General features: G+C 48.0%; 1 protein-coding gene across 3 annotated transcripts in view; it reads right to left on the bottom strand.

Annotated features, from left to right (window-relative positions):
- The window catches only part of Tspan11 (tetraspanin 11), a 71,954-nt gene that overhangs the window by 39,299 nt on the left and 18,823 nt on the right, over positions 1–13,832 (bottom strand). For all 3 annotated transcript variants that reach the window (XM_029559825.1, XM_029559824.1, XM_029559823.1), the window contains exon 2: positions 6,657–6,751. In XM_029559825.1, coding sequence (XP_029415685.1) covers positions 6,657–6,740 — 84 coding nt within the window. In that variant the 5' untranslated portion in view covers positions 6,741–6,751. The remainder of the gene's footprint in view (positions 1–6,656; positions 6,752–13,832) is intronic.

Genomic DNA, 13,832 nt, shown 5'->3' with positions numbered 1-13,832 from the left:
GTCAGACCTTCAGTGCCAGATTGGGACTACTGAGACATCCAGCCTCGTGGACTGAGCGACTACGGATTCTCAGCCTCTCCAGTGTGGTGCAGCCATTGTTGGACTACTTGGACTCTATCCTGTGAGCTAAGCGGATAAATCTCTATACATATACATTCGTTCTATTGGTTCTGTTTCTTTGGAGAACTCTGACTAATACAGGGTCCTATTAGCTGCTGGCTGTGCCCCAGTTTGTGGGAGTGACTCTATAAGGATGGGCTTGTGTCATGCAGGCCCAGGTGGCTTTCCACCCACAGGCATGCTCTTCATGGTTATTTAAGAAAAGTCTCTTGATGGGCTGGAAAGATGGCTCAGCGCTTGAGAACATTTGTCGTTCTTCCAGAGGACCCAGGTTCAATTCCCGGCACCCATATGGTGGCTAACTACCATCCATAACTCCAGTTCCAGGGGATCCTCCACAAGCATTGCATGCCATGGGCGCACTTATATACATGCAGGCAAAACACACATACACATAAATAAAAGTAAGAAAAAAAATCTCTTGATAAAATTGATCTATGTACCCCCGCCCTTCTCTTTTTGAATCTGCTCTGATGAATGCAAGATCTCACAGAACACAGAGGGTCCAAGCTGGAAGTGAGGGTTAGGTCTCCCATTTATCTTCCAAGCACAGGTCAGAAGCCAGAAGAACCTTGTTTGGAGCCATGCACACCCCACACCCATCATGTTGACCTCCCTACCAGCCTTGTGCATGTTTCTATAGTTATGCTCCTCACAGGAGATTTGTTTTATTTGCTACATTGAGTCTCCCCATTAGCCTTTTGATTAGTACTCATTCACCTTAGTGTCCTGGGGAGAGTGCTAGAGTGAAAGGTAGACATAGACAGGGGAGAAGAGGGGGAGGAGGGATGGAGGGAGGGAAAGGGAGTGAGGAAGGAAGGCAAAGAGGAAGAAGAAACAAAGGTGAAGGAGGGAAGGAACAAACTGAAATTTCACATTGTGGAGGAACTATGGTCTAGACAGAGAAGACATCCCCAAGCCATATAACTTACTCATCAACAGAGTGGGAAAAAAGGCTCAGAAATCCCAATGTCCCATTGGATGGTGTTGAATTAACTTTCCTCAGGGAGATGGGAACAAACTCACCCCAAGCAGGGCACTAACAATGGACCAAAGCAACAATTCCTTCCAAGACCCTAAAATAGCTGTGTCACTCTAAAGTGTCACCACAGCATGGGTGACAACTTCCATAGCTGCTGACTTGGGGACCCCTTCAGTCAGCCTTCTATCTTCTGTACGTTCTAGCTCCTGAGACGATATAACTGGGCAGGATCATAAGCAAGCATGGGCAGGTCAGGAGTGAGCGAGAGGCTGGAATCTCCATACCCTTCTATGAAAAAAATCTCAGCAGGCCCCATCTTAAGGGTCTTGTGTAGGTAACAAAAGCTGCTCTGATTAAAGTAGTAATGGCTGCTGTGCTCAGCAGACAGTGGTCCACACAGATGCCATTTTGCCACCTAAGCTGTGGACCCTTACACACTTGCCTTGCTCAGGAAGTCAGTCACTGGTGTCCTTTGAGACCAGATATAGTCCCTGATCCCAGCAGAGGAGATTATAGCTGTTACCACATCACGGCCATGGCCCTGCATAGACCAAATACTTTAACTGTGACTGACACCTGACACCACTTTCAGTCAGAGACAAAGCAGTGGACCTCCAATCCTGGGTGTGGAAGTGAGGAAGAAAAGCCACTTCCTCCTAGTCCTCTGCACTCTGAGTGATGCTCTTAGACCCTCCCTGAAGACTGGTCTCTCTCTGCTCCGAGTCTCAGCCCCATGTCTCTCTTTGTATGTGTGTGTGTGCGTGTGCGTGTGTGTGTGTGTGTGCGCGTGTGTGTGTAGGTGTACGTGCCTATGTGCACAGGAGGCCACAGGAAGATTCTGGTTATCCTGCTCCTGCCTTATTCCCATTGTTCTTGTCTCCATCTCATAACCCCTCCTCAGCACCAGGTTATAGGTATGTGGGCCCACACCTGGCTTTTTACATGGGTGCTGGGGATTCGAACTCAGGTCCTCAGGCTTGCAGAGCAAGCACTCTTACCCACTAAGACATCTCCCCAACTCCCCTGTTTCTCTAAAGCCTGGGCTGACACTCAGGGCAGGAAAATCATTGAGCTGAGACAGTCTTCCCAGGCCCCTCCCGTAGCCTGGCAAAGCTCCTGGGAGGTTGGGAATGTTTTGATTATTAACACAGCCAAGCAGCTAATTAAAATAATAAATTAGAGAACAACAGAGAGGTGATGGGAACCACATAGGAAGGGGGAACGTCTCCTCAGCAGTCATGCAGGAAAGCTGGGCACGCTGGCTTTTCGAGGTCACCAAGGAGGTTCGTGATGATGGTGACATCTGTGACCCCTGCCAAGAGCTGCATCCAAGAGGGCCTCCAGGGCATGGTGATGTGAAGGGGGACGGCTATGCCTGAATCCTGCCCAAGGTGAGTGGAGTGGGAACTACTCTAGTCTTTTCAGACATGGGAATATGACCCTCTCAGGCTGTGAAATAGATTTTGTGGGTTGTGACCTGCACTTAATAACAACAGTATTAATGATACAAACGGCAGAGGAGGTCTCAAAGGGCACCAAACTCAAGCAGGGAAGTTTAGTTCCAAGAGCAAAGTTTCATGTAACAGTCCTTGCTTCCCTTTTTTTTCTTTTGAGACGGGGTCTCCCTGTAGCCCCAGTAGGCTTGGAACTTGCTGTGTAGGCCAGGCTGGCCTTGAACTTGCAGATATCTGCCTGCCTCTGCCTCCTAAGTACTGGATCTAAAGGTGTGCACCATCATGCCCAGCTTCCTTGTGTTTCTTACACAGGTCATGGCACCAAAAACCCTAAGGCCAGTGCTAGAAAGAGAGGAAGCTGCTTGAAGCGATGGTGCAGGGCCCTGTCAGTCCACTGCACTAACAGCTGAGCACCAAGCTTGTGCTATCCATAGCCATGGTTCCCCAAGAGCAAGCACTCATTCTTACAGTACTCACATTCCCATTTCACATGTGAAAAAAGTGAGTGCGGGGCACATACAGTGATTTGCCTAGCATTTCAACCTGCTCCAACTGTCATCACTGTCATCTGATTGGGTGGCTTCAGTGATAGAAATTTACAACCATTTGGAAGGCTGGAAGTCCCTGGCTAGGTAGGCCCTCAGGTTTTTAACTGGAAGCCATGAAGTCTGGCCAGGGAAACTGTCCTTGTGTTGGCTGTTCTGGTCCCTCATTCTTGCCCATCTGTCCTTGCTGCCTCCATTGGAACTTCTTCCTTATCCCTCCCAGTGGACAGGCAGGCTGTGTCCATTCTGGCTGGGTGCAGCCCTTGAGGCTGGTCACCATGCCCACCATCTGCTGCCTCCTGCCCATGCAGTTCACAAGGTCCCAGTCCCTTCACAGATATTTGGTGCTGAGCACCTCACAAAAACCCTTGTTACTAAGGGATCAGTGACCCTTCGGCTTCATTGGGATCACCCTCCGTCCTCTTCTATGTGTAGGGGCAGTGGTCCACACCATCTTGCTCCCTGTGCCCACACACCGTCCATCAGTATGACCTGTACTCTCTCTAATGCTCAGCCCAGTGGTGTTTCCCAGGCCTCAGGATGTATCTCTCACTTTCCACACAGTTGACCTTATCTGCTCTCCATGTTCCATGACCCATGTCCCCGCTCTCCCTTCTCTGTAGTGGCTCTCTTTCTTTGCATCCCTAGGGTACTTTTCACGCTGGTTTTCTAGAGCTTTCTGGGGTTAAGTACCAGAAGCCCCCTATCTGAGAACTCTCTCATTTAAGGAAATCTGACTCAGCAGTGACCTAAGGAGACTCTCTGCTCTGCTGAGCCTTTCCTGTCAGTTATCCTGCTTACTACTGCTCACCAGTTTCCTACCTGTCCCCATGACTGCCAACCCATCTAGGAGGTGACAGCCCCCAAGTCTAGGCATTGGCCTGCCTGGCTCCTGAGATCCAGAGCCATGAGCCACCCGCCCACAGGAAATCCCTACTCAGGTGTCTTTTGCTATTCTCGCTCCCCATGTCTCCACCAGGCCTCATCCAAACTGCTTCTCCTTGTGGTGTCCTGTGCCAACCGTGAGTCCCAGCATCCACCCAGGACCTGTGTACCCCAGATCTTCCTTCCTCTCAGCCACCCAGTTACCACCTGACCTGGTCACTGTTACCACTCCAGCCCTTACCCTCTTCAAGTACTTCCATATCACTGTAGGGTCACTACCATCTCTCGCCTTGGTCAGTGTCGAGGCTGAGGGTACATTGGCAGTGGCTGTGTGTGGGTGGGATGGAGAGTGAGTGGTACATTGAATTGTGTTTCACAGAGGTATTCTGGGATCCTACTCCTGTGCCTGTGACAGGGACTTTATTTGGAAATAAGGCCTTGGCAGATGCAATCAATCAATCTAAGATGTGGTTATAAGGGCAGGCTGGTAGAGAGAGAGAGAGAGAAAGAGAGAGAGAGAGAGAGAGGTGCTATGGTCAACTGAGACACAGGGGACCAGGGTATGAGGACAGCAGAAGGGACAGAGGTGGAGAGGCTGAGGGGCTGGGGTCACCAGTCATCTCTGGAAGCTGGGAAAGGACAGGGAGGGAGGGGGCCTGGCTCAGCTGACACTTTCATGATGGGCATATAGGTCCAGAGCTGTGAAAAATTTCTGCTGGTTAATCCCATTCTGATTATGGCACTTTGTTCTGGTTGCCCTAGTAAATCAACATAGTAAGACATGGGCAAATTATATATGAGATTAATTGTAGTGGACACAGGAAACTTTTACCATTAGGAAAAGCACAGTCTGAAAATAAAAAATTATTTTATGTTATGAGTGTTATGCCTGCTTGTATGTAAGTGACCTGTGCCGGGCAGTGTCTGCAGAGGACAGAAGAGGGTGTTGGATCTCCTGGAACTGGAGTTACAGACAGTTGTTAGCTGCTATGTGGGTGCTGGGATTTGAACCCAGGTCTTCTATAAGAGCAGACAGTGCTCTTAACTGCTGAATCATCTCTACAGCTTCAGGAATAGTACAGTCTCAAAAAAGAAATATTTGACCCAGGTGTTGTGGTTTACACGTCTCATTCCAGCACTTGGGAGGCTGCTGTAAAAGGACTACCCTAAGTTCGAGGGTGAGGACAGCCTGGGTTACAGTGTGAGACTGTCTCAAAAAGGAAAAAGAAAGAAAGAAAGAAAAAAGAAACCAAAAAACAAAATCCAAAAACCCAAAGAAAGGAAAGAGGGAAGGAAGGAAGAAGGGAGGGAAGGAGAGAAGGGAGAAGAAAAGGAAGGGGGGAGAAGGGGAGGAAAGCGGGAAAGAGGAAAGGATGAAACACAGAGGGAGAAATGCACGCTCAGCAAGAATTCAAAATACCCTAAGTAATTCATCTGAAGTTCAAAGCTGTCTACACCACAGCCTAGTCGTTCCTTATCCACAGGGCTTAACTATCCAGGATGCAAAGCCCTGGGCCCTTCCTGTTCCAAGAAACCCTTGACCAGGAAGATCAACATAGCAGTCATTTTATTGTTTGTTCTCTCAGGAACTTTGCAAAAACACATTTAAGCAAACATTGATTGTTCATCTTTTAACAGATAGTATCTGACACGGTCAGTTTTCCCAGATTTTTCAAAACCTTCCCTGAGCTGCTATCTTAGCATGAAAGAGCTTAGAAGCGGTGTGATCCTACAGTCCCTTTCTGCCTCTTTGAGACACTATGAGTCTTGGCAGAAGAGGTGTTTCTGACCTGGCACCTTGCTCTGCTTCAGCAAGATGCTGCTTTGGGGCTATTTTCAGGCTTCTTAATATCTAATATGCTCACAATATATGTTGCATGCAAGCCCTGGAGGCTGGAGACGAACTCTTAACTATGGCAGGGGACACAGACTCAGGGAACTGAAGCAAGCTGCCTCAGAGCCACGGCACTCACAGCTGCCAGAGGCCCTGCTGACTGCAAACCTGCTGTCTTAGTTGTCTCCTTCTTTCCCCCATTCAGTGAGACCACAGTGCAAAACACACATTCAAACAATAAGCAAACACTGGAGTGAAAGCAAGTACCTATAATTACTACACTCGGGAAGCTGAGACAGGAGGATCACCAGGTCCAAGCAAGTCTGGACTACCTAGTGAGACTTTGTCTCAATAAGTTAAATGAAATAAATTAAAGTAAAAAAAAAAAAAATTACCGGCCCTACCACCACCACAGTCTAGAGACTGATGGTGTTGTATTTCTAATTAGCCAAGTAATCACCTCTGGGGACAAAGACCACATTATTGTGGAAAAGCTGTCATAGTACAGCTCTGAGACTGTGACCAGGTAAGATTAGTGGACTTCAGTGGCAAGGGGGACATTATTTCAGCAGTCACATATGAATGGGGGTGGTATGATGGTGGCAGAGAAGACAGATGGGGCTGTGTACAGGGCTGATGGTTCCATAGGGATGTGGTATGGTGGACTTCATGAAACCTGGGCCATGTTTCCTTCCTCCTTCTTAGCTAGGGCAGGGCTGGCTCTGAAGATGGGCGCCTGCATGGCCTTTGAGTTAGGAGAAAACAAACATGGCACAGTGACTCAAAATGAGGGTGGCCAGGTGTGGGGAGGGGCAGTGCCTGTAGCCTCCACTTACCCAGAAGAAGAAGTTGAAGATGAAGAGCAGGTACTTGAGGTGGACCAGCAGCCAGTCTTCCTGTTCTGTCTTGTAGTGTGCCATGGTGGCCTGGCCTGTGGGGTAAACAAGCATGCTGGATGGGAATGCCACAGGGCTCCTTGGCATGATTGTCCCCACCCTGAGCACCTGCAAAGGTTTCTCCAGCTGGTGTGTCTGGGTGGGTTTGAGGCTGTGGGTATAGAACCTGGACCCCAGATAGCAGAAATGCAACCAAATGCAGGGCAAGCCAGGTGGAATTTTCTATACCTTTGGCTCTTAGTTCTGTCCTTGTGACATAGGGCAAACCCACACTCTCCCCCAGCTCACCTGTACTGCAGGACACATTTACCTGTCACATACATGCACACACGCTCACCCATGTTTATACTCTTGGCACAGTTGCTTTGCACTCAAATCTGAACAGGGCCTCTGTGTGCATAAGCTGTGCATGAGCATATGTGCTAGAAAGGACCTCAGGATTGTCCAGGCCACTCTGACTGTCCCTAGCTTCCTAGCTTCCAAAGGAGGAAGCAGGTCTAGCCAGCAAACGGAAAAAGTAAGCAGGTCCTGCAGGCTGACTTGTAGGTTCAAATCCCCACTGTGTGCTGTGGGCAAGATGATGCCCTCCAACCCCAGGGTTCTCAACAGAGGATGACAGATAGCTCCACCGTAGGATCCTCAGGAAGATCAATGAGATCCTCCTTGTTGAAGGTCTAGCATAGTCACATAGCCTATGCTCATCCCCCAGCTCCACTCCCTTAGTGTCCCCTCTCTACCCTAACACCATGTCTTATCCTGACCCTTGGATGAACAACCTGGGAATTATGACATAACTGGAGATGGGGGCCTAGGGTACTGGTCCTCTGCTTCTCAACAGGTGTACATCTCAGTGGACTGAGTCCTTTACTCCTGAGCTGCTGGCACAGGGAGCTGACACAAACCAAGCCTGGGGAAGCAAGTCCCTAACTGGGGACCCTCTCTGTAATCCAGAACCATAGTATAAGCACTTCCACCTGCCCTCCAACAGTCATTCCCAGGACCCTCTCGGCCTCTGTCCCACCCCGTCCCCTCTCTTTGCTTCCCGAGTCAAGGCTAGGTAAATTCCCCTGAAGTTCTCTGTCTTTTGTTTTGGGCTTCTGGGTTTCAGGAATGGAGAGAAGGAGAGAGGAGCAGTCTTCACTGAAATTTTTATTCAGAGACCTCAAAGAAGGCAATTTAAGACCTTGAGTCTTCTTGTTGAAAAAAAAGACAAAATCCATTCTTTTCCAATTTAGTCTGAGAGGCAGGGCAGTAGAAGAAATCCAGAAAGAAAAAGAAGCTTGGAAAGAATGGTGATGCTTGTGTGGTCCTGCCCAGGGCATCAAAGCCATTGTATGGTCCCACCGGTGGGTGTCAGCATCCTCAGGCTCTGTGAGCCCTCAGGACCAGCCAGCTCCTCTCCCTCTCCAGGTATCCCAGTCAGGCACCACCCCCTAGCCTTGACCACTGAAGGAAGCTTGTTAAACCCATTCTATCCAAAGTAGGGACCCAGTTAAGGAATAGTACTTTTTTTTTTTTTTCTTGAGACAGGGTCTCCCTATAGCCCCAACTGGCTTGGAACTTGCTATGTAGACCAGGTTGGCCTTGATCTCACAAAGTTCTCCTTGCCTCTCCTCTCCAGTGCTGTAATTAAGGGCATGTGCCACCACAGGACCCAAAACTACATTCATAGAAAGTACTTCAGGAAAGAGAGAATTTAATAAACAGGAAAGTCTAAGAGTAGAATTTCAGTCGTTAGTCTTAGAGATGTGAGAGGCACATGGTGTCAGGACTGGGTCTACAGAAGGAAGCAACGAATGTACACACTGTAGTTATGACCGTTTTTGTTGTTTTGAGGCAGGGTCTCACCATGTAGCCCAGGCTAGCCTAGAACTTACAATAGTCCTCTTGCCTCAGCTTCCTGAATGTTGGATTACTGACATATGTAAATAACTTCTCTAAAGTCACATGGCTGTCCCCCCTGCCCCTATAAAACCCCCACCATATGTAGGCCCTTGTGCTGGGGGTGCCAGTTCTAGCTTAGAACCGGACACCTGCACCTGAAAGTTAGCCCTATTTCCCAGCTGTGGGACCTTGGGCAAATTCCTTAACCTCTCTGTGTTGCATCACAAAATGAGGACGCTGCCATACTTCTGAGGGACACAGCAAGGGAGGGCTGGCATATTTGTTCTTTGTCTTTGGAATAGAATCTTAACAGTTTTAGGTGGGGACTTTGCCACCTGGAGCAGGTTGACATTTCCCAACCTCTTTTTCTGAGAGATGTGGACAGGATTACCTGCCAGCAGGAAATCGGTGGTGAGCAGAAAGGTGATCAGCTTCTTTGGGGTGTGCATTTCCCATGCATGTGGGGAGATCAGTTCTTAGGGGTCAATGAGGTCAAACTTCTGGCACCTTGCCCATGCTATGGAGTTTGAGACCACTGGGAAAGACCACCCAAACTCGAGTTTATTTCAATCAGCCAAATTTTATTAAGTTGCAGCCGACTACAGTCTCCAAGTCGGAAATCTGAGACTGCAGTACAGCTATAGGCGGGAGAGGATTTTTAAAGGCAGAAACCACAATTGCTTCATTTCTGTGGTATTTTGCAGCTGCAAGGATGGTAGGGTTATGCTCACCCCTAAACACAGCAATAAGCAAGTTTACAGAAGCCAGTGCAAGCAATGGCTAATCATCCCATGACAGTTTTACAATGTGAGGGCAAGGGGCTTTTTGGAACTAGACTCCTGAGAGGGACAGGACTTACTGGAACTAAGTTCAGCCTTGGGCTGAGCTAGCCTGAAGCAAAAATGGAAGAGGGAACAAAATGGAGTTGATTACACTGTTACATTCCCCACTGGCTCTGGCTCATATGGATCAAATCACTGATTCGTGCTGGACTATGGGCTGATACTGAGTCTATAAGGTTAGTATCTTGACTGCATTGATTCTTCATTTTATATATGTAAGTAGCCAATTCAGGATGCATGGGCCTATGGTGACACTGAGAAGTAGCAGGAGGAGGGGGGAGCTATTGCAATTAAGAGGGTGGTAAGCCATGGAGGCCAGGAGAAAAGAGACTCGTACCAATTAGTGGCCTTGGCTCGCTCTTTGATTCTTTGGTCTAGGTTTTGATTGACCAGAGCCAAAGTTTCTCTTATAATTCTTGAATTATTTGCATAAAAGCAACACTTTTAGCCCAGAGCCATGCAAAGACCTCCTTCTTTTAGGAATAAGATGTCTAACCCATTACTGTTTTGAAAGACCATCTCCACTAGGGAATCTACTTGTTTTTCAAGTCGTCCTATAGAATTTCTGAGATAGTCAATGTCCTGAACTATTCTGGCACTCAGGGTTTGGAAACTTTGATCTCCCAGGGCTACTGCCGATGCTTCTAAAGTAGCAGAGCCTACATACCCGTTCCCACTAGGAGACGAATGAGGACAGCCAGAGCTTCTCTTTGTTCGAGTAGGTGCACTATTGGTTAAATACTGGTTCTTTAATTGAGGCCATTATATATGTATATCTGGGCGAGGATGTAGACCAGGATACAAAAACTTCCTCTGTGTGGTTCCAGTTCCAGGTGTTCAGCTGTTACATATCTGGTGAGACCAAGAGTACAGGCCCACCATCCATATTCCTGGTGGGGCCTGGAAGTATACTCTGACAGTTGTAGACTTAATGGTATGGGTTAGAGAACTACAGGACTGACTATAAAGGGAACTAGGGAGGACATAGGTTGAGGAGGCCAAACACGTTCCTTTTCTTTGTGGGCCTCCTAGGGTGAACTAGTTTCTTGTGATCTGTAGTCTGTGCCTTCTAGTGGGGTGGTAGTGGGGAAAATAGAGACATTGGTCACTGTCCCCACATAGAAGGGGGGATTTGGGATCTAGACAAAGCCAACAATCCTGTCCCAGACTAGGGGCAGTATGATTTATCCAATTGTGTATTAACCTCAAAGTCTCAATCTAGAGGACTTCATTTGAGGTTAGGGCCATTTCTTGCCATGTAGGCACAGCTCAGGGAGAGAAATGACTGATTTCAGTAGCAGTGACTAAAACCTGGCTTACTACTATGGATTGGGTAGCTCTGGAAAGGGCAAGGGAAGAAGAGGTGAATGGTTTGGTTTTCGGATAGAGTAGCCAACTCCTTCCTGGTCCTATAGGATTGGCTTGATGGGGGGAGGGTAATTTTCCTCTGTATATAGTGAATTACATACCATGGTCATTTCCATAGCCTCTGGACTTGAAGTTAAGTCTCCAGATTTGGCCTGAAAGCCAGTGCTGAGCACTTAACTTGTTCCATGAACTCTTAAAGTAAAGGGGTTACATTTCCCAGGAACACAATTTCAGGAAGGTTTTTCCCACTGCAAATGAATGAATGGGTCTTGATGCCCACTGCAGGTGGACTCAGTCGTGAAGCCTGGGGATGAACAATGGTAATCCTTTTTCCTTTTTGACAATGTACTAGTCCAGTAGCCAGGCATGCTTGAAATTGAAAAGACCATACCCCTATTCCTGGATTTTAGTCCCACAGCCCGGGTGTATTCTATGATAGTTGTAGCATTCAGCCATGACCTCATTGTTATCTAAGAGGTTGCATAGATCTTCAGGCTGGGAGGTGGCATTTCAAAAAATGCCTATTACTTTCCCAACTGCAGTTTGGGACAATTCCCAATCCCAGGTCTCAACATTTCTAATTGGCCACATATGGGAGATACCTGTCAGGCTTCCCAGTATCAACATTAATCTGAGTCCACTGTTCGAGTGAATCACACATTCAGGGGATGCTATGGATTCTGGGACACGGTCCATCTTTCACCTTTTCTGTGGCTGGTTGTGTCAGCTTTCAGGTGGGAGTGATGTATCCAAGCTGTGGTTCCTGCTACTTTGATGTCAGTGGGTATAGTTGGGACAATGGAATATAGTCCTTCCCAGGAAGATTCCAAGGTTCTACTAAGCAGGTGACAGACCCATACCAAATCTCTGGGCTGGAACTTGTGCACTGGTTAAGACTGGTGAAGGTGACAGTGGTGAAAGGTGGGACTGGGTGTCTGAAGGGACTTGAGGAAGGAATAATTAGACATTTCAATAGCAGTGACCTTCCCTTAGCAGGGATTAGTGGAGGCTGGTGACCAAACATTATCTCAAATAGTGTCAATTTATCTCAGTAGGGGGAACATCTAATCCTAAATAGAATGGTAGGAAGCAACTCAGTCCACTGCTCACCAGTTTCTTCTTGGAATTTAGCTAAAGTTTCTTTAATTATCCTATTAGTTCTCTCTACCTGCCCTGAACTTTGGGGCCTATAGGCACAATGTAGTTTTCAATTTATGCTCAGAATTTTGGCCACCGCTTGTTATGACACTTTAGCTATGAAGACCAGGCCATTGTCAGACCCCAGAGAGGAGGGAAGGCCAAATGGAGGAATAATTTCCAGGAGTAATTTCTTAGTGACCACATTAGCTGTCTCAGACCTAGTAGGAAAAGCCTTAACCCATCCTGAAAAAGTATCTATGAAGACCAACAAGTATTGACAGCCAAACTTTGCCTGAGTGACCTCAATGAAGTTCAACTCCCCGTCTTCACTGGGACTAAGTACCCTCTCTCAAATGCCCATAGGGGCAGGTCTTCCTCCTTTTGGGTTTACCTAGGTGCAGATGGCACATCGGTGGGTGATATGTTCAACTTTTTCATCCAGATGGGACAAGAGATAGTTCTTTCAACTACATTGATCCCAGGTGGGTGCTTTGATGGATTTGAGAGAGGAGAGGCAGTCCCAGGGCCTCCGGTAGAATGGGGCACCTGTCGGAAGAATCTACCAATCTTCTTGGTAGATCCTGCTGCTGAGCCCATTTTCCCTCTTTGTTGGTATACTCAGGGTGTTCCAACAGGTCTGGCTTGGGTAGGAAAGTGAGGACCTGAGGTGGGCCTAGCACTCCCAGTGGCCCCACTGGGTCTTCTGCTGCTCTCTTTGCTGTGGCATCTGTAAGTCTATTACCTTGAGCCTCGGCTGAGTCCCCTTTTTGGTGTCGGGGTAGTGGATAATAGCAAGTTTTTCAGACAGCCAAATGGCCATCAGGAGGGCTGCGATGTCTTTTTATTTTTGATCTCCCTCCCAGCAGAGTTGAGCAGGCCCCCTTCCTGGTATAAGGTACCATGGACATGTGCAGTGGCAAAGGCATACTGGGTATCAGTATAAATATTGACCAATTGACCATTTCCCCACCTTAGTTCTTGAGTCAAGGATATTAATTCTGCCCTTTGGGCTGAGGTCCCTTGGAGCAGCAACTGGGCCCAAGTCACTTCCGAGAGAGTTACCACAGCCGCCCCTGCATACCTGGCCCTGTCATGCACGTAACTGCTCCCATCCGTGTACATCCGTAGCATCTGCTTTCTCAAGGGGCTGATCTCGAAGATTGGGACACCCATGTTGCAGATGGTCAGTAACTTGAACATAGTCATGGGCTGGCTGTTCTCCAGGGTCAGGTAATAAGGACACCAAGTTCAGTACTGTAGAGGGTGAGAACTTGATTCTGGGTGTATCTAGAAGGAGGGCCTGGTAGTGGGTGATATGCGCATTCAACATCCAATGCTCAGGGGCTCCTCGGAGGAGTGTTTCAATTGAGTGGGGGGTTAGTGACAACTACCTCTTGTCCCATAGTCAGTTTATCAGTCTCCTTTAACAACAATGCTATAGCAGCCATGGCTTGGATGCAAGCAGGCTATCCCGCTGCAACCGGGGCCTAAGTGTTTGGACAGATATGTCACTGGCCTTTTCCAGAGCCCCAAGGTTTGAGTCAGAACACCCTTGGCCACTCCCTGGCATTCATCCACGAACAGGTGAAAAGGCTTGGTAATATCAGGCAGGCACAGGGCTGGGGCTGACATCAGCACTTCCTTAAGTTTTAGGAAGGCCTCCTTTTCCCTAGTTTCCCAACTAAGGGGGCCATTTCCTCCAAAGCTCTGGTATAATGGCCTAGCAATTTCTGCAAAGCTAGGTATCCATAGTCTGCAATATCCAGCTGTTTCCAGAAATTCTCTCACCTGCATTTTATCTCCAGGCTCAGGAATGCTCATGATGGGCTGGATCCTGCTCGGAGACAGATTCCTGTTGCCACCCACCCTCCAGGCAGTACCC

Source organism: Nannospalax galili, unplaced genomic scaffold (assembly GCF_000622305.1).
Source record: "Nannospalax galili isolate Female #2095 unplaced genomic scaffold, S.galili_v1.0 scaffold589, whole genome shotgun sequence".
NCBI lineage: Eukaryota > Metazoa > Chordata > Mammalia > Rodentia > Spalacidae > Nannospalax > Nannospalax galili.
The sequence above is the reverse complement of the archived record's forward strand: the minus strand, read 5'-3'. Positions and strand labels throughout refer to the sequence as shown.